The sequence below is a fragment of the Gekko japonicus genome, unplaced genomic scaffold (genome assembly GCF_001447785.1).
Source record: "Gekko japonicus isolate JY-2015 unplaced genomic scaffold, Gekko_japonicus_V1.1 scaffold424, whole genome shotgun sequence".
Lineage (NCBI taxonomy): Eukaryota > Metazoa > Chordata > Lepidosauria > Squamata > Gekkonidae > Gekko > Gekko japonicus.
The window spans coordinates 247002-261007 of NW_015165247.1; the positions used below are offsets into that span (position 1 = coordinate 247002).

A 14006-nucleotide genomic window follows, 5' to 3' on the forward strand; every position below is an offset into this window, starting at 1 on the left:
AAGAAGGAAGGAGAAGAAGAAGAGGGAGAAGAAGAAGGAGAAGAAGGAAGGAGGAGGAGGAGGAGGAGGAGGAGGAGGAGGAGGAGGAGGAGAAGAAGAAGAAGAAGAAGAAGAAGAAGAAGACATCCTGTGAGGTGGGTGGGGCTGAGAGAGCTCTGACACAAACAGCTCTTTTTCAAGGACAGCTCTGCCAAAACTACGGCTTGCCCAAGGTCACCCAGCAGCTGCAAGTGGAGGAGTGGGGGAATCAAACACGGCTCTCCCAGATTAAGTCCACGCACTTAACCACTACACCAAACTGGCTCTCAAACCGGTTTCCCCAGAGAGCAGAGCCTGATGGGAGACATTTCCCCAGGGCACCCTGCTCCACACCCTCTCCACCCCTCACCTCGCAGAGCCCACCTGCTGCTCTGCGTTCTGGCTGATGTTCCAGAGATGCCCAAGACGCCCCGCCAGACCCCTCACCTGTCCTTGACCTGCAGGAGGTAGCAGACGAGGCAGTAGCCAGCACAGCTCTGCACAAAGTTGCGCTGGGCGGTCAGGAAGGCCTCGGTGGTGTAGCTGCCGTGCTCCTGCAGGAAGTAGTCCAGCAGCGAGAGCTGGGACTGCTTCTTCACCTGGTGGATGGAGACGGCGTTGACCACGGGCTCGATCATGCCGCTGTCCGCCGAGATGACGAGGATCTTGTATGGCTTGATCCACAGCGGGACCCGCTCCTGCTCCCAGATGGCCTGGAAGGGAAAGGGGTAAGGACATCAGGAGGAGGAGGAGGAGGATTGGATTTATACCTCTGCCCATCACTACCCGAAGGAGTCTCAGAGGGGCTCACAGTCTCCTTTTCCTTCCCCTCCCCACCACGGACACCCTGTGAGGTCGGTGGGGCTGGGAGAGCTCTCTCGAGATCTGCCCTTGAGAACAGCTCTGAGAGAACTTGTGACTGACCCAAGGTCACACCAGCAGCTGCATGTGGAGGAGTGGGGAATCAGCCCCGGTTTCTCCAGATTACAGTCTGCGCTCCTAACCACGACACCGGACTGGCTCCTGCCACATCAGAGCAGTGGTCCATCAGGTCCAGCCTCCTGTCTCACACAGGGGCCAACCAGTTCCTCTGAACAGCCAGCAACGGGGCAGAGAGGCCGAGGCCTTCCCCTCATGTTGCCTCCGGGCTCTGGGATCCAGAGGTTCATTGCCTCTGAATGTGGATGGTTCCCCTCAGCCACCACGGTCAGTAGCCCTTGATAGACTTATCCTCTAGGAGTCTATCTAATCCCCCTTCAAAGCGGTTTATTCCCGTGGCAAGTAATGGTTTGAGAGATGTTCTTCTCCATTACTTATGCAATGAAATAGGTGGTAAGTAGGTTTAAACATTTTCTTTCTCACATAGGCTTTGGTTCTATACAATTATACTTAGTTAGTTATCCAGTCTGGTTTCATTGCTTTGCTATATATTTTTTAGAAACTACTGAACTCCATGTGAATTGGGCAGCTTTTCCATTGAAGTGCAATTTTTCATACATCATCAAGTAAGGCTTTGAACCAATACTATGTTATTTCGATGTACAATTACAAAGATGCAAGTATTGACGTCGACATATATATTATATTATTTCTAAGCTTATAGACTCTTGGTTAGAAGAAGATGTTTGTCGAAATGGCATCGCATTCCGGAGACCACCGACTCGTCGTTGTCAACTTCTATCTTTTTGTATTTGAACTTACAATTTGAATGTATTACTATTAAAGTAAAGGTAAAGGTTCCCTTGCTCGAAAGCCAGTCGAGTCCGGCTCTAGGGTTGCGGTGCTCATCTCCGTTTCAAAGCCAAAGAGCCAGTGCTGTCCGAAGATGCTTCCATGGTCATGTGGCCGGCATGACTAAACACCAAGGCGCACGGAACGCTGTCACCTGCCCACTGAAGAAGTACCTATTTATCTACTTGCAATGTCTTGCTTTCGAACTGCTAGGTTGGCAGGATTACTATACTATACTATACTATACTATACTATACTATACTATACTATACTATACTATACTATACTATACTATACTATACTATACTATACTATACTATTACTATTACTTGTGTACATTTCATAATTACAACTCTACGGTTTTTGTTAAAGAAAGATTGAGCGCACTGTGTACAGTTAAGAACATAAGAACATAAGAGACGCCAACGTTGGATCAGGCCAAAGGCCCATCCAGTCCAACACTCTGTGTCACACAGTGGCCAGAAATACCAGGGGCCATCAGGAGGTCCAGCAGTGGGGCCAGGACATTAGAAGCCCTCCCACTGTTGGGCCCCCCCCCAAGCACCATGAAGACAGAGCATCACTTGCCCCAGAGCCCCTAGCTATACCTTGTGGCTAATAGCCACTGATGGACCTCTGCTCCATATGCTTATCTAATTCCCTTTTGAAGCCGTCCATGCTTGTAGCCCCCACCACTTCCTGTGGCAGTGAATTCCATGTGTTAATCACTCTTTGGGTGAAGAAGTACTTCCTTTTATCCGTTCTAACCCGACCGCTCTGCAGTTTCATGGAGTGCCCACGAGTTCTTGTATTGTGAGAAAGGGAGAAAAGTACCTCTTTCTTTACCTGCTCTTGTGGTTCTATCTTTGCATGACTACGGACTGTGACCATATTTGTTTCCTGTTGTATTTCTACCCAGTGTGTTTGAGCTCCTTGTATCCTGCTTGCTTCCTGCACACCACCATTCGTTTAACTTGCTGCTCCCCACGCCATTATCGCTCGCCCTCACCTGCCATTGCATTCCTGGGGGGGGGGAGAGTGAGTGGCCTGTAATCACTTAGAAGGCTAGCTTCGGCAATACTTCCATGGGGCCTCAAAGACATCTTTCACACGGGAAGTGTCCTTGAAGCAGAGTCTGTGTCTGGCTAGTCGTGGACCGGATATCTTTCATGGTCTTTGTAGTAATGCAGACATGTATGAGTGGGATTTTGGGGTTGTAACTATACGTGGCTTTCCCGCCTTTGCACCTCTGAGTCTGAACCCAGAGCATCTCACATCTCTCAAATAAAACATTCACTGAAAAAAGTGCGCGTGGAGAGCGATTTGACTGGGAACCTGACGCCTACTGCCCATCAGCCTCATTGGGCGCCCCCGAGTTCAAGTATTTGAAGTATTATATTCAAGTATTATAGCTTTGGAAAAAGTGCAGAAAAGGGCAACTCGAATGATAAAAGGGTTGGAACACTTTCCCTATGATGAAAGGTTAAAGCACTTGGGGCTCTTTCACTTGGAGAAACGACGACTGAGGGGTGACATGATCGAGGTTTATAAGATTATGCTTGGGATAGAGCAGGTAGAGAAAGAGGTACTTTTCTCCCTTTCTCACAATACAAGAACTCGTGGGCACTCCATGAAACTGCAGAGCGGTCGGGTTAGAACGGATAAGAGGAAGACCTTCTTCACCCAAAGAGTGATGAACACATGGAATTCACTGCCACAGGAGGTGGTGGCGGCTACAAGCATGGCCGGCTTCAAAAGGGAATTAGATAAGCATCTGGAGCAGAGGTCCATCAGTGGCTATAAGCCACAAGGTATAGATAGGGACTCTGGGGCAAGTGATGCTCTGTCTTCATGGTGCTTGGGGGGGTGTCAGTCAACAGTGGGAGGGGCTTCTAGTGTCCTGGCCCCACTGGTGGACCTCCTGATGGCACCTGGTCTTTTTGGCCACTGTGTGACACAGAGTGCTGGACTGGATGGGCCTTTGGCCTGATCCAACATTGGCGTCTCTCTTATGTTCTTATTTGGGTAGAGGGAGAAAAAGTTCCCTTTTGTCAATTCTCTCCACCCCATGCATCACTTTATAAGTCTCTATCAGGCCCCCGCCTTTATTCGTCTCTTTTCTAAACTGAAAAGTCTTAGACTCTTCGGCCTAGGGTCATCCAGATCTAGCCACAGGAATTCCATGTGTTAGTAACATCCAGACTGGATTACTGCAACCAATGTTCCCTCTAAGCTGTGGAGTCTTGTGAGCAGAAATTCTACTTTGTGAGCTAATGGCGCTAAAGTTGTGAGTGAGTGATTTGGCTGCTGTATAAATCAGTTTGCTCTGGAGCCCTCCTTCCTGAGCTGGGATAAAAATGTGTGAGCTGGGATAAAAATGTCTAAAAAACTGTGAGCTAGCTCACACTAACTCAGCTTAGAGGGAACACTGACTGCAACATATTCTATTTGGGACTGCCCTTGAAGAGAGTTCAGGGGCTACAGGTAGGGCAGAATATTGCAGCTGGACTGCTGCTTGGGGCCAGCTACTGGGGGCTGGTGTGACTCCCCGATACTACAGCAATGGCACTGGCTATCAGTTTGCTCCCGATCCCAATTCAAGGTGTTGGTTGTCCAGGGCTCTTTTTGTAGAAAAAGCCCAGCAGGAACTCATTAGCATAACAGGCCATACCCAACAGCAGGAACTCAGTAGCCTATTAGGCCACACCCCTGACAGCACAGCTTATTAGCCTATTAGGCCACACCCCCGTGTTACCAGAAGTGTGCTCATCCAGCCACACCCACCTTTTGCCTCTTATTCTGTTTACCTTGTTTGTTGTCCAAACCCAGGGCCTTTTTTGTAGCAGGAACTCCTTTGCATGTTAGGCCACACACCCCTAATGTAGCCAATCCTAATGAGTTTCTGCTGTTGGGTGTGGCCTATTGCGCTAATGAGTTCCTGCTGGGCGTGACCAACTCGGGAGCCAGCCAGAACTCCGTTCCTGTGCGTTCCTGCCCAAAGATAGGCCTGGTTGTGTCATTTACAGACCTACATGGCTGGGAACCGGGCTATCTGAGGGACCGCCATCTCCCATACGGTCCCGGATGGGGATGAAAAATCACGGGTAGAGGCCCGAGTCGTCACTGTCCCACCAATCAAAGAGGCTCATCTGATGAGTGCACAGGACAGGGCCTTTTCGGGGGCAGCCCCACGATTATGGAACAATCTCCCCAGGGAGGTGCGCCCGGCCCCCTGGCTTTCGATCTTCATGAGGCAGCTGAAGGCAGTTTTATTTGGGACTGCGTTTCGTTAAAGTGGTCTTAACCCATACAAAAGAGCCAGAGTCCAGGAGCACCTTAAAGACTAACGAAACATGTGGCAGGGGAGGAGCTTTCTGGAGAAGTGGGCAGTGACTCACGAAAGCTCCTCCCCTGCCACGAATTGTGTTAGTTTTTCAGGTGCTGCTGGACGCTTGCTCTTCTCGACTGCTACGGACAGACTCACACGGCCACCCATCTCGGTCTTAAGCTGTGATGTAAACGTTTTTGGTTTTATGTATTTTTATATATACTTTATCTTGTGTGTTTGATTTATATCATAAGCTGCCTCGAACTCCCTAAGGGGAAAAGGTGGTTAATAAATGTTTTAAACAAATGGAACAAAATGGGCTTCTTGCCGTCCCAAAGGGCTTCCCATGCACCAGTCCCTGTTAATTCCATGCGGAATTTAAAGGGCCCCTCCCCAGACTGTGGGGTGGACAGGACTAGGAGGTTCTTTAGCACCCCGAAACCCCCCCCCCCCCGGGGACCCCCGGGGGGGGAAAGAGCTCCGGTCACCTGCAGCTGCTTGAGAACCTGGAATGCCAGCAACTCTTGGCGGAGATCGTCCCCACATTTCACGATCACGGAGAGGAGGCGCCAGTTGGGGAGGTGTCCGTACGGGGAGCCCTCCCGGATCCGCCTGCAGAGAAGAGGCAGAAGGAGTCAGGGCTTTCCAGGCCCGGCTTACAAGAGGCATGAGCCCATACATAAAACCAGATAAAACAGTAAAATCATGAATACTAATAACAATAATAAAGTGCTTTCTGTAAACAAGGCGGTCTTGAGTGGTTTTGATGGCGTCCTCAATCCTCCCCATTTGGGTGGCACTGTCCAGCAGATAGTTCGAGCCAATCCCACATTCAGTGCCATGCAATTTATGGCGGAACTTCCTGTCGAAAGCCTGGCGGAAGAGCTCTGTCTTGCAGGCCCTGCGGAACTCCTCCGGGAGCTCGTTCCACCAGGTAGGGGCCACCACTGAAAAGGATCTAGTCCTGGTCGCAGGAAGCTTTACCTCCCGGGGGCCTGGAATCACCAGGCGGTGTTGGGTCCCCGACCGAAGTGCTCTTGGGGAAAGGCGGTCCCTCAGGTAAGTCGGACCCTACCCACAACAGACACCCTGTGAGGGAGGTGGGGCTGAGAGAACTCTCTCGAGGACTGCCCTTGAGAGAACAGCTCTGAGAGAACTTGTGACTGACCCAAGGTCACACCAGCAGCTGCATGTGGAGGAGTGGGGGAAATCAAACCCGGTTCTCCCAGATTAGAGTCTACACTCCTTTCCCCTTCCCCTCCCCACAACAGACACCCTGTGGGGTAGGTGGGGCTGAGAGAACTCTGACAAAAACGGCTCTTTTTCAAGAACAGCTCTTGTCAGAACTATGGCTTGCCCAAGGTCATCCAGCCAGGTGCACATGGAGGAGTGGGGAATCAAACCCGGTTCTCCCGGATTAGAGCCTGCCGCTGTTAACCACAACACCAGATTGGCTCCCTGGGCCATTCTGAAGAGAGATCTCATTAGCGGAGAGATTTTTTACCTGACTTTCTCCTGCCATGGTTCCTTCAGGGCAACGGCAGAGGGATCCTCGGGGTCCCTCTTGAACGACGTCGGAGTGTGGGCCAGCTGCTCTGAGAGGCGCCGCCTGCACAGGGCACAAAAATAAGTTGTGGTGGTGATATGGCTACACCTATGGCCCATCACTAATACCAGGAGTCCAATTATAAGTAGACAAGGAAACAACATCTGGTGTAATTATATGTGTATTAGAATTCTGTAACAGGTCTTTGAATGTGTGTCTAGAATATATAGATAATAGTGACCACTGAGGAAGGCCCTTAGGGGCCGAAACGCGTTTGGTCTTCAGTTGTAAAATTTTTTACCCATCATTTGTATGTATAGTGGACAAGCTTTTACAGTCTGATCTTAGACAAAGCAATTTTTAATCAGGAAAGTTTTAACACGTGTACACCTTAATAAATATTTGTACTTTTTTATATATATGGTTTAGCTTAGCCCTATTTGGTTCACAGTTTTCTACTGCCACCAGGAATTAAAAATTCCAAATCTCTCTCTTTTGGTAGAATGACCCAGGGACTGGGGACTTCAGAGGACTATGTGGCCATGAGAAAGGACTATTCTGATTTCTGGCATACGTTTAAACAAAATTTGATTTATTTAATAAAGAACAAAATAGGTTTCTGGTTATTTTGAACTGTTGCTGAAAAAAGGAACTTGTAAGTGTAGCTGGCAAAACTTGGTGTTACAAACAGACTTCACTCTGACAGGCATAGACTCTCAGTATAATCTTTCTCTCTCTTATATACAGTCACACAGACTAAACTGTCCATCTTATTCACCTAGAATTAGACTCAAAATTCCATAGTCACGCAGACTATGCTCACTCTTCCAACTTCACACACGGAACTCTGTCATAAAACACAAGAGTCACACAGACTCTCTGCAGAACTCTTCCATACTCGTCTCCAGTGTTCCCTCTAGGCTGAGTTGGTGTGAGCTAGCTCACAGTTTTTTAGCCTCCGGCTCATACATTTTTCTCTTCGCTCAGGAAGGACGGCTCCAGTGCAAACTAACTTATGCAGGGGCCAAATCACTCGCTTACAACTTTCATGCCAGTAGCTCACAAAGTAGGATTTTTGCTCACAGGACTCCACAACTTAGAGGGAACATTGCTCGTCTCTCTTGTATCACAGAATCTCCTCACAGACACACACACAGAATCCTCTCGGACACCCCTCCTCCCACCCTCTCAGTCATCAGCCAGTCAAATGAAACTTGTCTCCCTCTATCGCTTCTCTCATATGACCACAGTCAAACTAACATTTAAAGGAACACACACACCAGAAACGTGGAATCATTACAGGGGCCTCCTGCAATTCTCAGCTTTTCTGGCTTCCTTCGTCTGGATCCTGCAGATGCATCCCACTGACAGCAGAACAAGGATTGCTTCTTGCATCGAGGAAGGGACTCCTGTTAGGGGAATATGTCTGCAGGGCAATGCTCCCTCTAAGCTGCGGAGTCTTGTGAGCCAAAATTCTACTTTGTGAGATGCTGGCATTGAAGCTGTGAGCGAGCGATTTGGCGGCTGCATAAATTAATTTGCTCTGGAGCCCTCCCTTCCTGAGCGGAGACAAAAATGTGTGAGCCGGAGGCTAAAAAACTGTGAGCTGGCTCACACTCGCTCAGCTTAGAGGGAGCACTGCTGCAGGGTTCAGCGAGATTCGAGTCCAGAAGCGTCTTAAGAGACTAACAGGCTTTTCAGGGTATCTTATTGATATTTATAGCCTGCCTCTCTCACCTGGACTTGGAGCAGATTACACAGAGTGAACAATGAAGGAGGACTTGGGCTGTAGAACCAACCAGGAGTATCAGAAACAGAACTGAAGCAAGTGTTAGCAGGACACTTAAAGTGATGTGAAATTCCATGATGGGATTAAACACACAGCCAAAGGCTAAGACAATAAACTAAACTTGAAACACAGCAAACTATATGGAGTAGGGCAGGCCACAAACACACGAACACATGAAGCTGCCTTATACCGAATCAGACCCTTGGGTCCATCAAGTGTTGTCTACTCAGATGGACAGCAGCTCTCCACAGTCTCAGGTGGAGGTCTTCCGAATCACCTACCACCTGGTCCTTTTAAGGGGAGATGCCAGCAGGGATTGAACCTGGGACCTTCTGGATGCCAAGCAGAGGCTCTGCCACTGAGCCACAGCCCCTCTTTACAGCTCTCCAGGGTCTCAGGCAGAGGTCTTTCCCATCCCCTCCTGCCTGATCCTTTCAACTGGAGATGCCAGGGATTGAAACTGGGACCTTCTGCATGCCAAGCAGAGGCTCTGCCACTGAGCCACAGCCCCTCTTTACAGCTCTCCAGGGTCTCAGAGGTCTTTCCCATCCCCTCCTGCCTGATCCTTTCAACTGGAGATGCCGGGGATTGAACCTGGGACCTTCTGCATGCCAAGCAGAGGCTCTGCCACTGAGCCACAGCCCCTCTTGACAGCTCTCCAGGGTCTCAGGCTGAGGTCTTTCCCATCACCTGCAGCCCGGTCCTTTTAACTGGAGATGCCGGGGATTGAACCTGGGACCTTCTGCATGCCAAGCAGAGGCTCTGCCACTGAGCCACAGCCCCTCTTTACAGCTCTCCAGGGTCTCAGACAGAGGTCTTTCCCATCCCCTCCTGCCTGATCCTTTCAACTGGAGATGCCGGGGACTAAACCTGGGACCTTCTGCATGCCAAGCAGAGGCTCTGCCACTGAGCCACAGCCCCTCTTTACAGCTCTCCAGGGTCTCAGGCGGAGGTCTTTCCCATCCCCTCCTGCCTGATCCTTTCAACTGGAGATGCCCGGGACTGAACCTGGGACCTTCTGCGTGCCAAGCAGAGGCTCTGCCACTGAGCCACAGCCCCTCTTTACAGCTCTCCAGGGTTTTAGGCTGAGGTCTTTCCCATCACCTGCAGCCCAGTCCTTTTAACTGGAGATGCCGGGGATTGAACCTAGGACCTCCTGCATGCCAGGCAGAGGCTCTGCCACTGAGCCACAGTCCCTCTTTACAGCTCTCCAGGGTCTCAGGCAGAGGTCTTTCCCATCCCCTCCTGCCTGGTCCTTTTTAACTGGAGATGGCGGGGATTGAACCTAGGACCTCCTGCATGCCAAGCAGAGGCTCTACCATTGAACCATAGCCCCCTCCCTTAAGAATTTGTCCAAGTAACTTTGTGAATCAATTCGTACAGCACTGCTCTGTTGCCTGCACAGAAAAGCCCTCTTGAATTATTCAGGCTTGCATAGACTGTGGAAAGCCGGGAGAGGGGGAGCCTTTCTGACCTACTCGGGCGGACCTTTCAAGAATCAAAAGTAGGGATGGGCATGAACCAGGAAAACTGAGGTTCGTGCAGGTTGGTGAATTCGCACGAACCTGTTCGGACCTCCCCCAGTTCATAAAATGATTTGGGTTCGTGCAGCTTCCAAGCAGGGGTGGGGGGAGGCAAACTGAAATGGCTTCGATCTATTAGAATCTCACGCAAGTCGTTTCGGGGATGTCTTTCGCTCCCCCCTGCAGAAGCCAAGGTGGCTCTTGCAACTCAACTCAGAAGACATTTAAATGCCTTCTGAGCTCAGTCGCGTCGTGCCGCCACGCCTGCATGGCTGTAAAGGGCTCCCAATTGTTGCCTTGGGCACCAGCATGTCTGGCCCACGAACCGTCCCCATGAACCGAACGAACTGCCGCAGAAACCATGGCGGTTCGCGGACGGTTCGCGAAACCACACAATCGCATAAACCAGATTTGCAAACCACGAACCGGGCCCCGGTTTGTGACGAATTTTGGTTCGTGCCCATCCCTACTCAAAAGTATCTGCCAGGGGGCGCTTTGACTCTCGAAAGCTCACACCCTGAAAGTCTCGCTGGTCTCTGAAGGTGCTCCTGGACTCGAATGCAGCTCTTCTGCTGCAGACCAAAATGGCTACCCTCTGAACACTGGTTATGGGGCTCTCCGGCAGGTTTACAAGGGAGAAACTGCTGTAACGCAAACCCAAGTATATGCAAAACTTACATGCATTAGAAAGAAAGCCCTGGTTTGCCACCACATGTTAACTGGGCTTTGCTTTTTTCAGCATTATGGGATGGGGGAGATGACCTTCAGGGTATTTAAACTAAAACACAGCTATCTGTAGATTGGAGAAGAGGAAACTGAGGGGGGACATGATTGCTCTTTCTAAATATTTGAAAGGCTGTCATTGGGAGGAGGGCAAGGAGCTGTTCCAGTCGGCAGCAGAGGAGAGGACCAGTGTTCCCTCTAAGCTGAGTTAGTGTGAGTTAGCTCACATTTTTTGAGCCTCCAGCTCACACATTTCTGTCCTAGCTCAGGAAGGATGACTCCAGAGCAAACTGATTTATGCAGCAGCCAAATAGCTGGCTCACAACTTTAATACCAGTAGCTCACAAAGTAGAGTTTTTGCTCACAAGACTCCACAGTTTAGAGGGAACATTGGAGAGGACCCGAAGCAACGGGTTCAAATTACATGCAGAAAGGTATCGGCTGGATGTTAGGAAAACCTTCTTCATGGTCAGAGTGGTTCAGAGGTGGAATCAGCTGCCTTAGGGAGGTGGTGAGCTCCCCTTCACTGGCAACCTTCAAGAAGAGGCTGGATGAATATTTGTCAGGGATGCTTTGGGCTGGTCCTGCGTTGGGCAGGGGGTTGGACTAGATGGTCTGTATGGCCCCTTCCAACTCTCTGTGATTCTATGAATTCCGTGGTCAACAACAGGACAACAGTGGGAGAGCTTCTAGTGTCCTGGCCCCACTGATGGACCTCCTGATGGGAGGTACTTTTGGCCCCTGGTATTTTTGGCCGCTGTGTGACACAGAGTGCTGGACTGGAGGGGCCACTGGCCTGATCCAACACTGGTGTCTCTTATGTTCTTATGGTGCGGGGGGGGGGGGCAACAGTGGAAGGGTTTCTGGAGTTCCGGCCCCACTGATGGACCTCCTGAGGGCCCCTGGTATTTTTGGCCGCTGTGTGACACAGAGTGCTGGACTGGAGGGGCCACTGGCCTGATCCAACACTGGTGTCTCTTATGTTCTTATGGTGCGGGGGGGGGGGGCAACAGTGGAAGGGTTTCTGGAGTTCCGGCCCCACTGATGGACCTCCTGAGGGCCCCTGGTATTTTTGGCCGCTGTGTGACACAGAGTGCTGGACTGGAGGGGCCACTGGCCTGATCCAACACTGGTGTCTCTTATGTTCTTATGGTGCGGGGGGGGGGGGCAACAGTGGAAGGGTTTCTGGAGTTCCGGCCCCACTGATGGACCTCCTGAGGGCCCCTGGTATTTTTGGCCGCTGTGTGACACAGAGTGCTGGACTGGAGGGGCCACTGGCCTGATCCAACACTGGTGTCTCTTATGTTCTTATGGTCAACTGCTGCCATCTTCCGACTTACCAATGACATACTTTTCTCATCAGAAACAAAATCAAAGCCGCCCTGTTTAACATCTGTTGGGGCCAGAAGGCCAAGACTGCCTCTTTTTACACAAATCACAGAATTTTCTACTGGGAATGTCATTCTGTGTCCCATTATTAGTAACACTTAGCACCAATGAAACTGATGGGCAGTAGATTCAGAACGGATAAAAGGAAATACTTCTTTACACAGCAAGTTATTAAAATGTGGAATTTGCTGCCAGAGGATATAGTGAAGGTCGCAAATACAGACAGTTTTAAAAGGGGATAAGACAGAGTCACAGGTCTGATGTCTATCAGTGGCTATTAGCTACGGTGTCTAAAGGGAATCTCCACATTCAGAGGCAGTCAACTTCTGAATCCCAGAGTCAGGAGGCAACATCAGGGGAAAGCCTCGGCCTCCCTGCCCTGTTCTTGGCCCTCAAGAGGAACTGGCTGGCCCCTGTGCGAGACAGGAGGCTGGACTGGATGGACCCTCCCTGGTCTGACCCAGCAGGGCTCTTCTGGCGTTCTTCTCAGGGGAAGGCCTCGGCCTCCCTGCCCTGTTGCTGGCCCTCCAGAGGAACTGGCTGGCCCCTGTGTGAGATGGGATGCTGGATTAGGTGGACCCTCACTGGTCTTCTCGGGGGAAGGCCTCGGCCTCTCTGCCCCTGTTCTTGGCCCTCAAGAGGAACTGGTTGGCCCCTGTGTGAGACAGGAGGCTGGACTGGATGGACCCTCCCTGGTCTGACCCAGCAGGGCTCCTCTGAGGTTCTTCTCAGGGGAAGGCCTCGGCCTCTCTGCCCTGTTGCTGGACCTCCAGAGGGACTGGCTGGCCCCTGTGTGAGACAGGAGGCGGGACTAGATGGACCCTCCCTGGTCTGACCCAGCAGGGCTCTCCTGATGTTCTCCTTAGGGGAAAGGCCTCGGCCTCTCTGCCCTGTTGCTGGCCCTCCAGAAGAACTTGCTGGACACTGTGTGAGACGGGAGGCTGGACTAGGTGGACCCGCACTGGTCTGTTGTTGACCCTCCAGAGGAACTGGTTGGCCCCTGTGTGGGGCAGGATGCTGGACTGGATGGACCCTCACTGGTCTGACCCAGCAGGGCTCTTCTGAGGTTGTCCTCAGGGGAAGGCCTCGGCCTCTCTGCCCTGTTGTTTGCCCTCCAGAGGAACTGGCTGGCAACTGTGTGAATATATTTTAATCACAATTTCCCTGACTTCAGACCAATTTCTCTGACTTCCCCTGACCAATTTTCATTTCCCTGACTTTCCCGAAAGTGGCAACCCTGCCAGGAGTGTGGGAAGGTGCCCGTTCTCCCTCCCCGGGCGGCCCGTTACCTGATGTCTCCAGCAGCTATGAAGCCGCCCGTTACCTGATGTCTCCAGCAGCTATGAAGACGGGTTCTTTGCTCTCCTGACTGGTGATGCTGTCCACGGAGAACTGGGAGATGTTGTCGCAGCTGTTGGTGTGCATCTCTGGAAGCTGGAAGGGAAGGAAAAAAGAGGAACGTGGCTGAACATCTTCCACTTTCCGTTCTGCAAGAGAAGAATGGCTCCCCACCCCTACCCTGGGTTTTGCTCAGCCGAAGACGCTAAACAGACTGCGCCCAAGGAGCTGGTTCTGTGCTTACTATTCCCCCAGGCAGGGGTCATTTCCTGCAGGAGTGCACAGGAGCGGAGCTCTGGCAGTAAAGAGCCCAGGGGGCGGACACATGCAACAAGCTCCACCCCCTGCTCCCAGCAGCCCTCAGTCAGAGCAAGAAGCAGCCAGGTACATTACCTGCGAACCCCCCCCCCCTCGGCCCCACGGTCTGAAACAGTCCAGTGGCACCTTTAAGACCAAGTTTTATTTAGGTACAAGCTCTCCCTCCTCTGCGAGGACAGATCTGCACGTGTCCCCCCCCCCAATAGCTAGCAATCCAAAACAGTCCAGTGGCACCTTTAAGACCAAGTTTTATTCAGGCACAAGCTCTCCCTCCTATGTGAGAACAGATCTGCACGTTTCCCC

The 14006-nt window shown here is 51.2% G+C and overlaps 1 protein-coding gene across 1 annotated transcript in view; it reads right to left on the bottom strand.

Moving 5' to 3' along the window:
- Window positions 1–14006, bottom strand: part of PI4KB (phosphatidylinositol 4-kinase, catalytic, beta) — a 92677-nt gene that overhangs the window by 13277 nt on the left and 65394 nt on the right. The window contains exons 8-11 of the mRNA XM_015410092.1: window positions 13372–13481; window positions 6582–6686; window positions 5566–5689; window positions 466–731 (exon numbers count right to left, since the gene is read on the bottom strand). Coding sequence (XP_015265578.1) covers window positions 466–731; window positions 5566–5689; window positions 6582–6686; window positions 13372–13481 — 605 coding nt within the window. The remainder of the gene's footprint in view (window positions 1–465; window positions 732–5565; window positions 5690–6581; window positions 6687–13371; window positions 13482–14006) is intronic.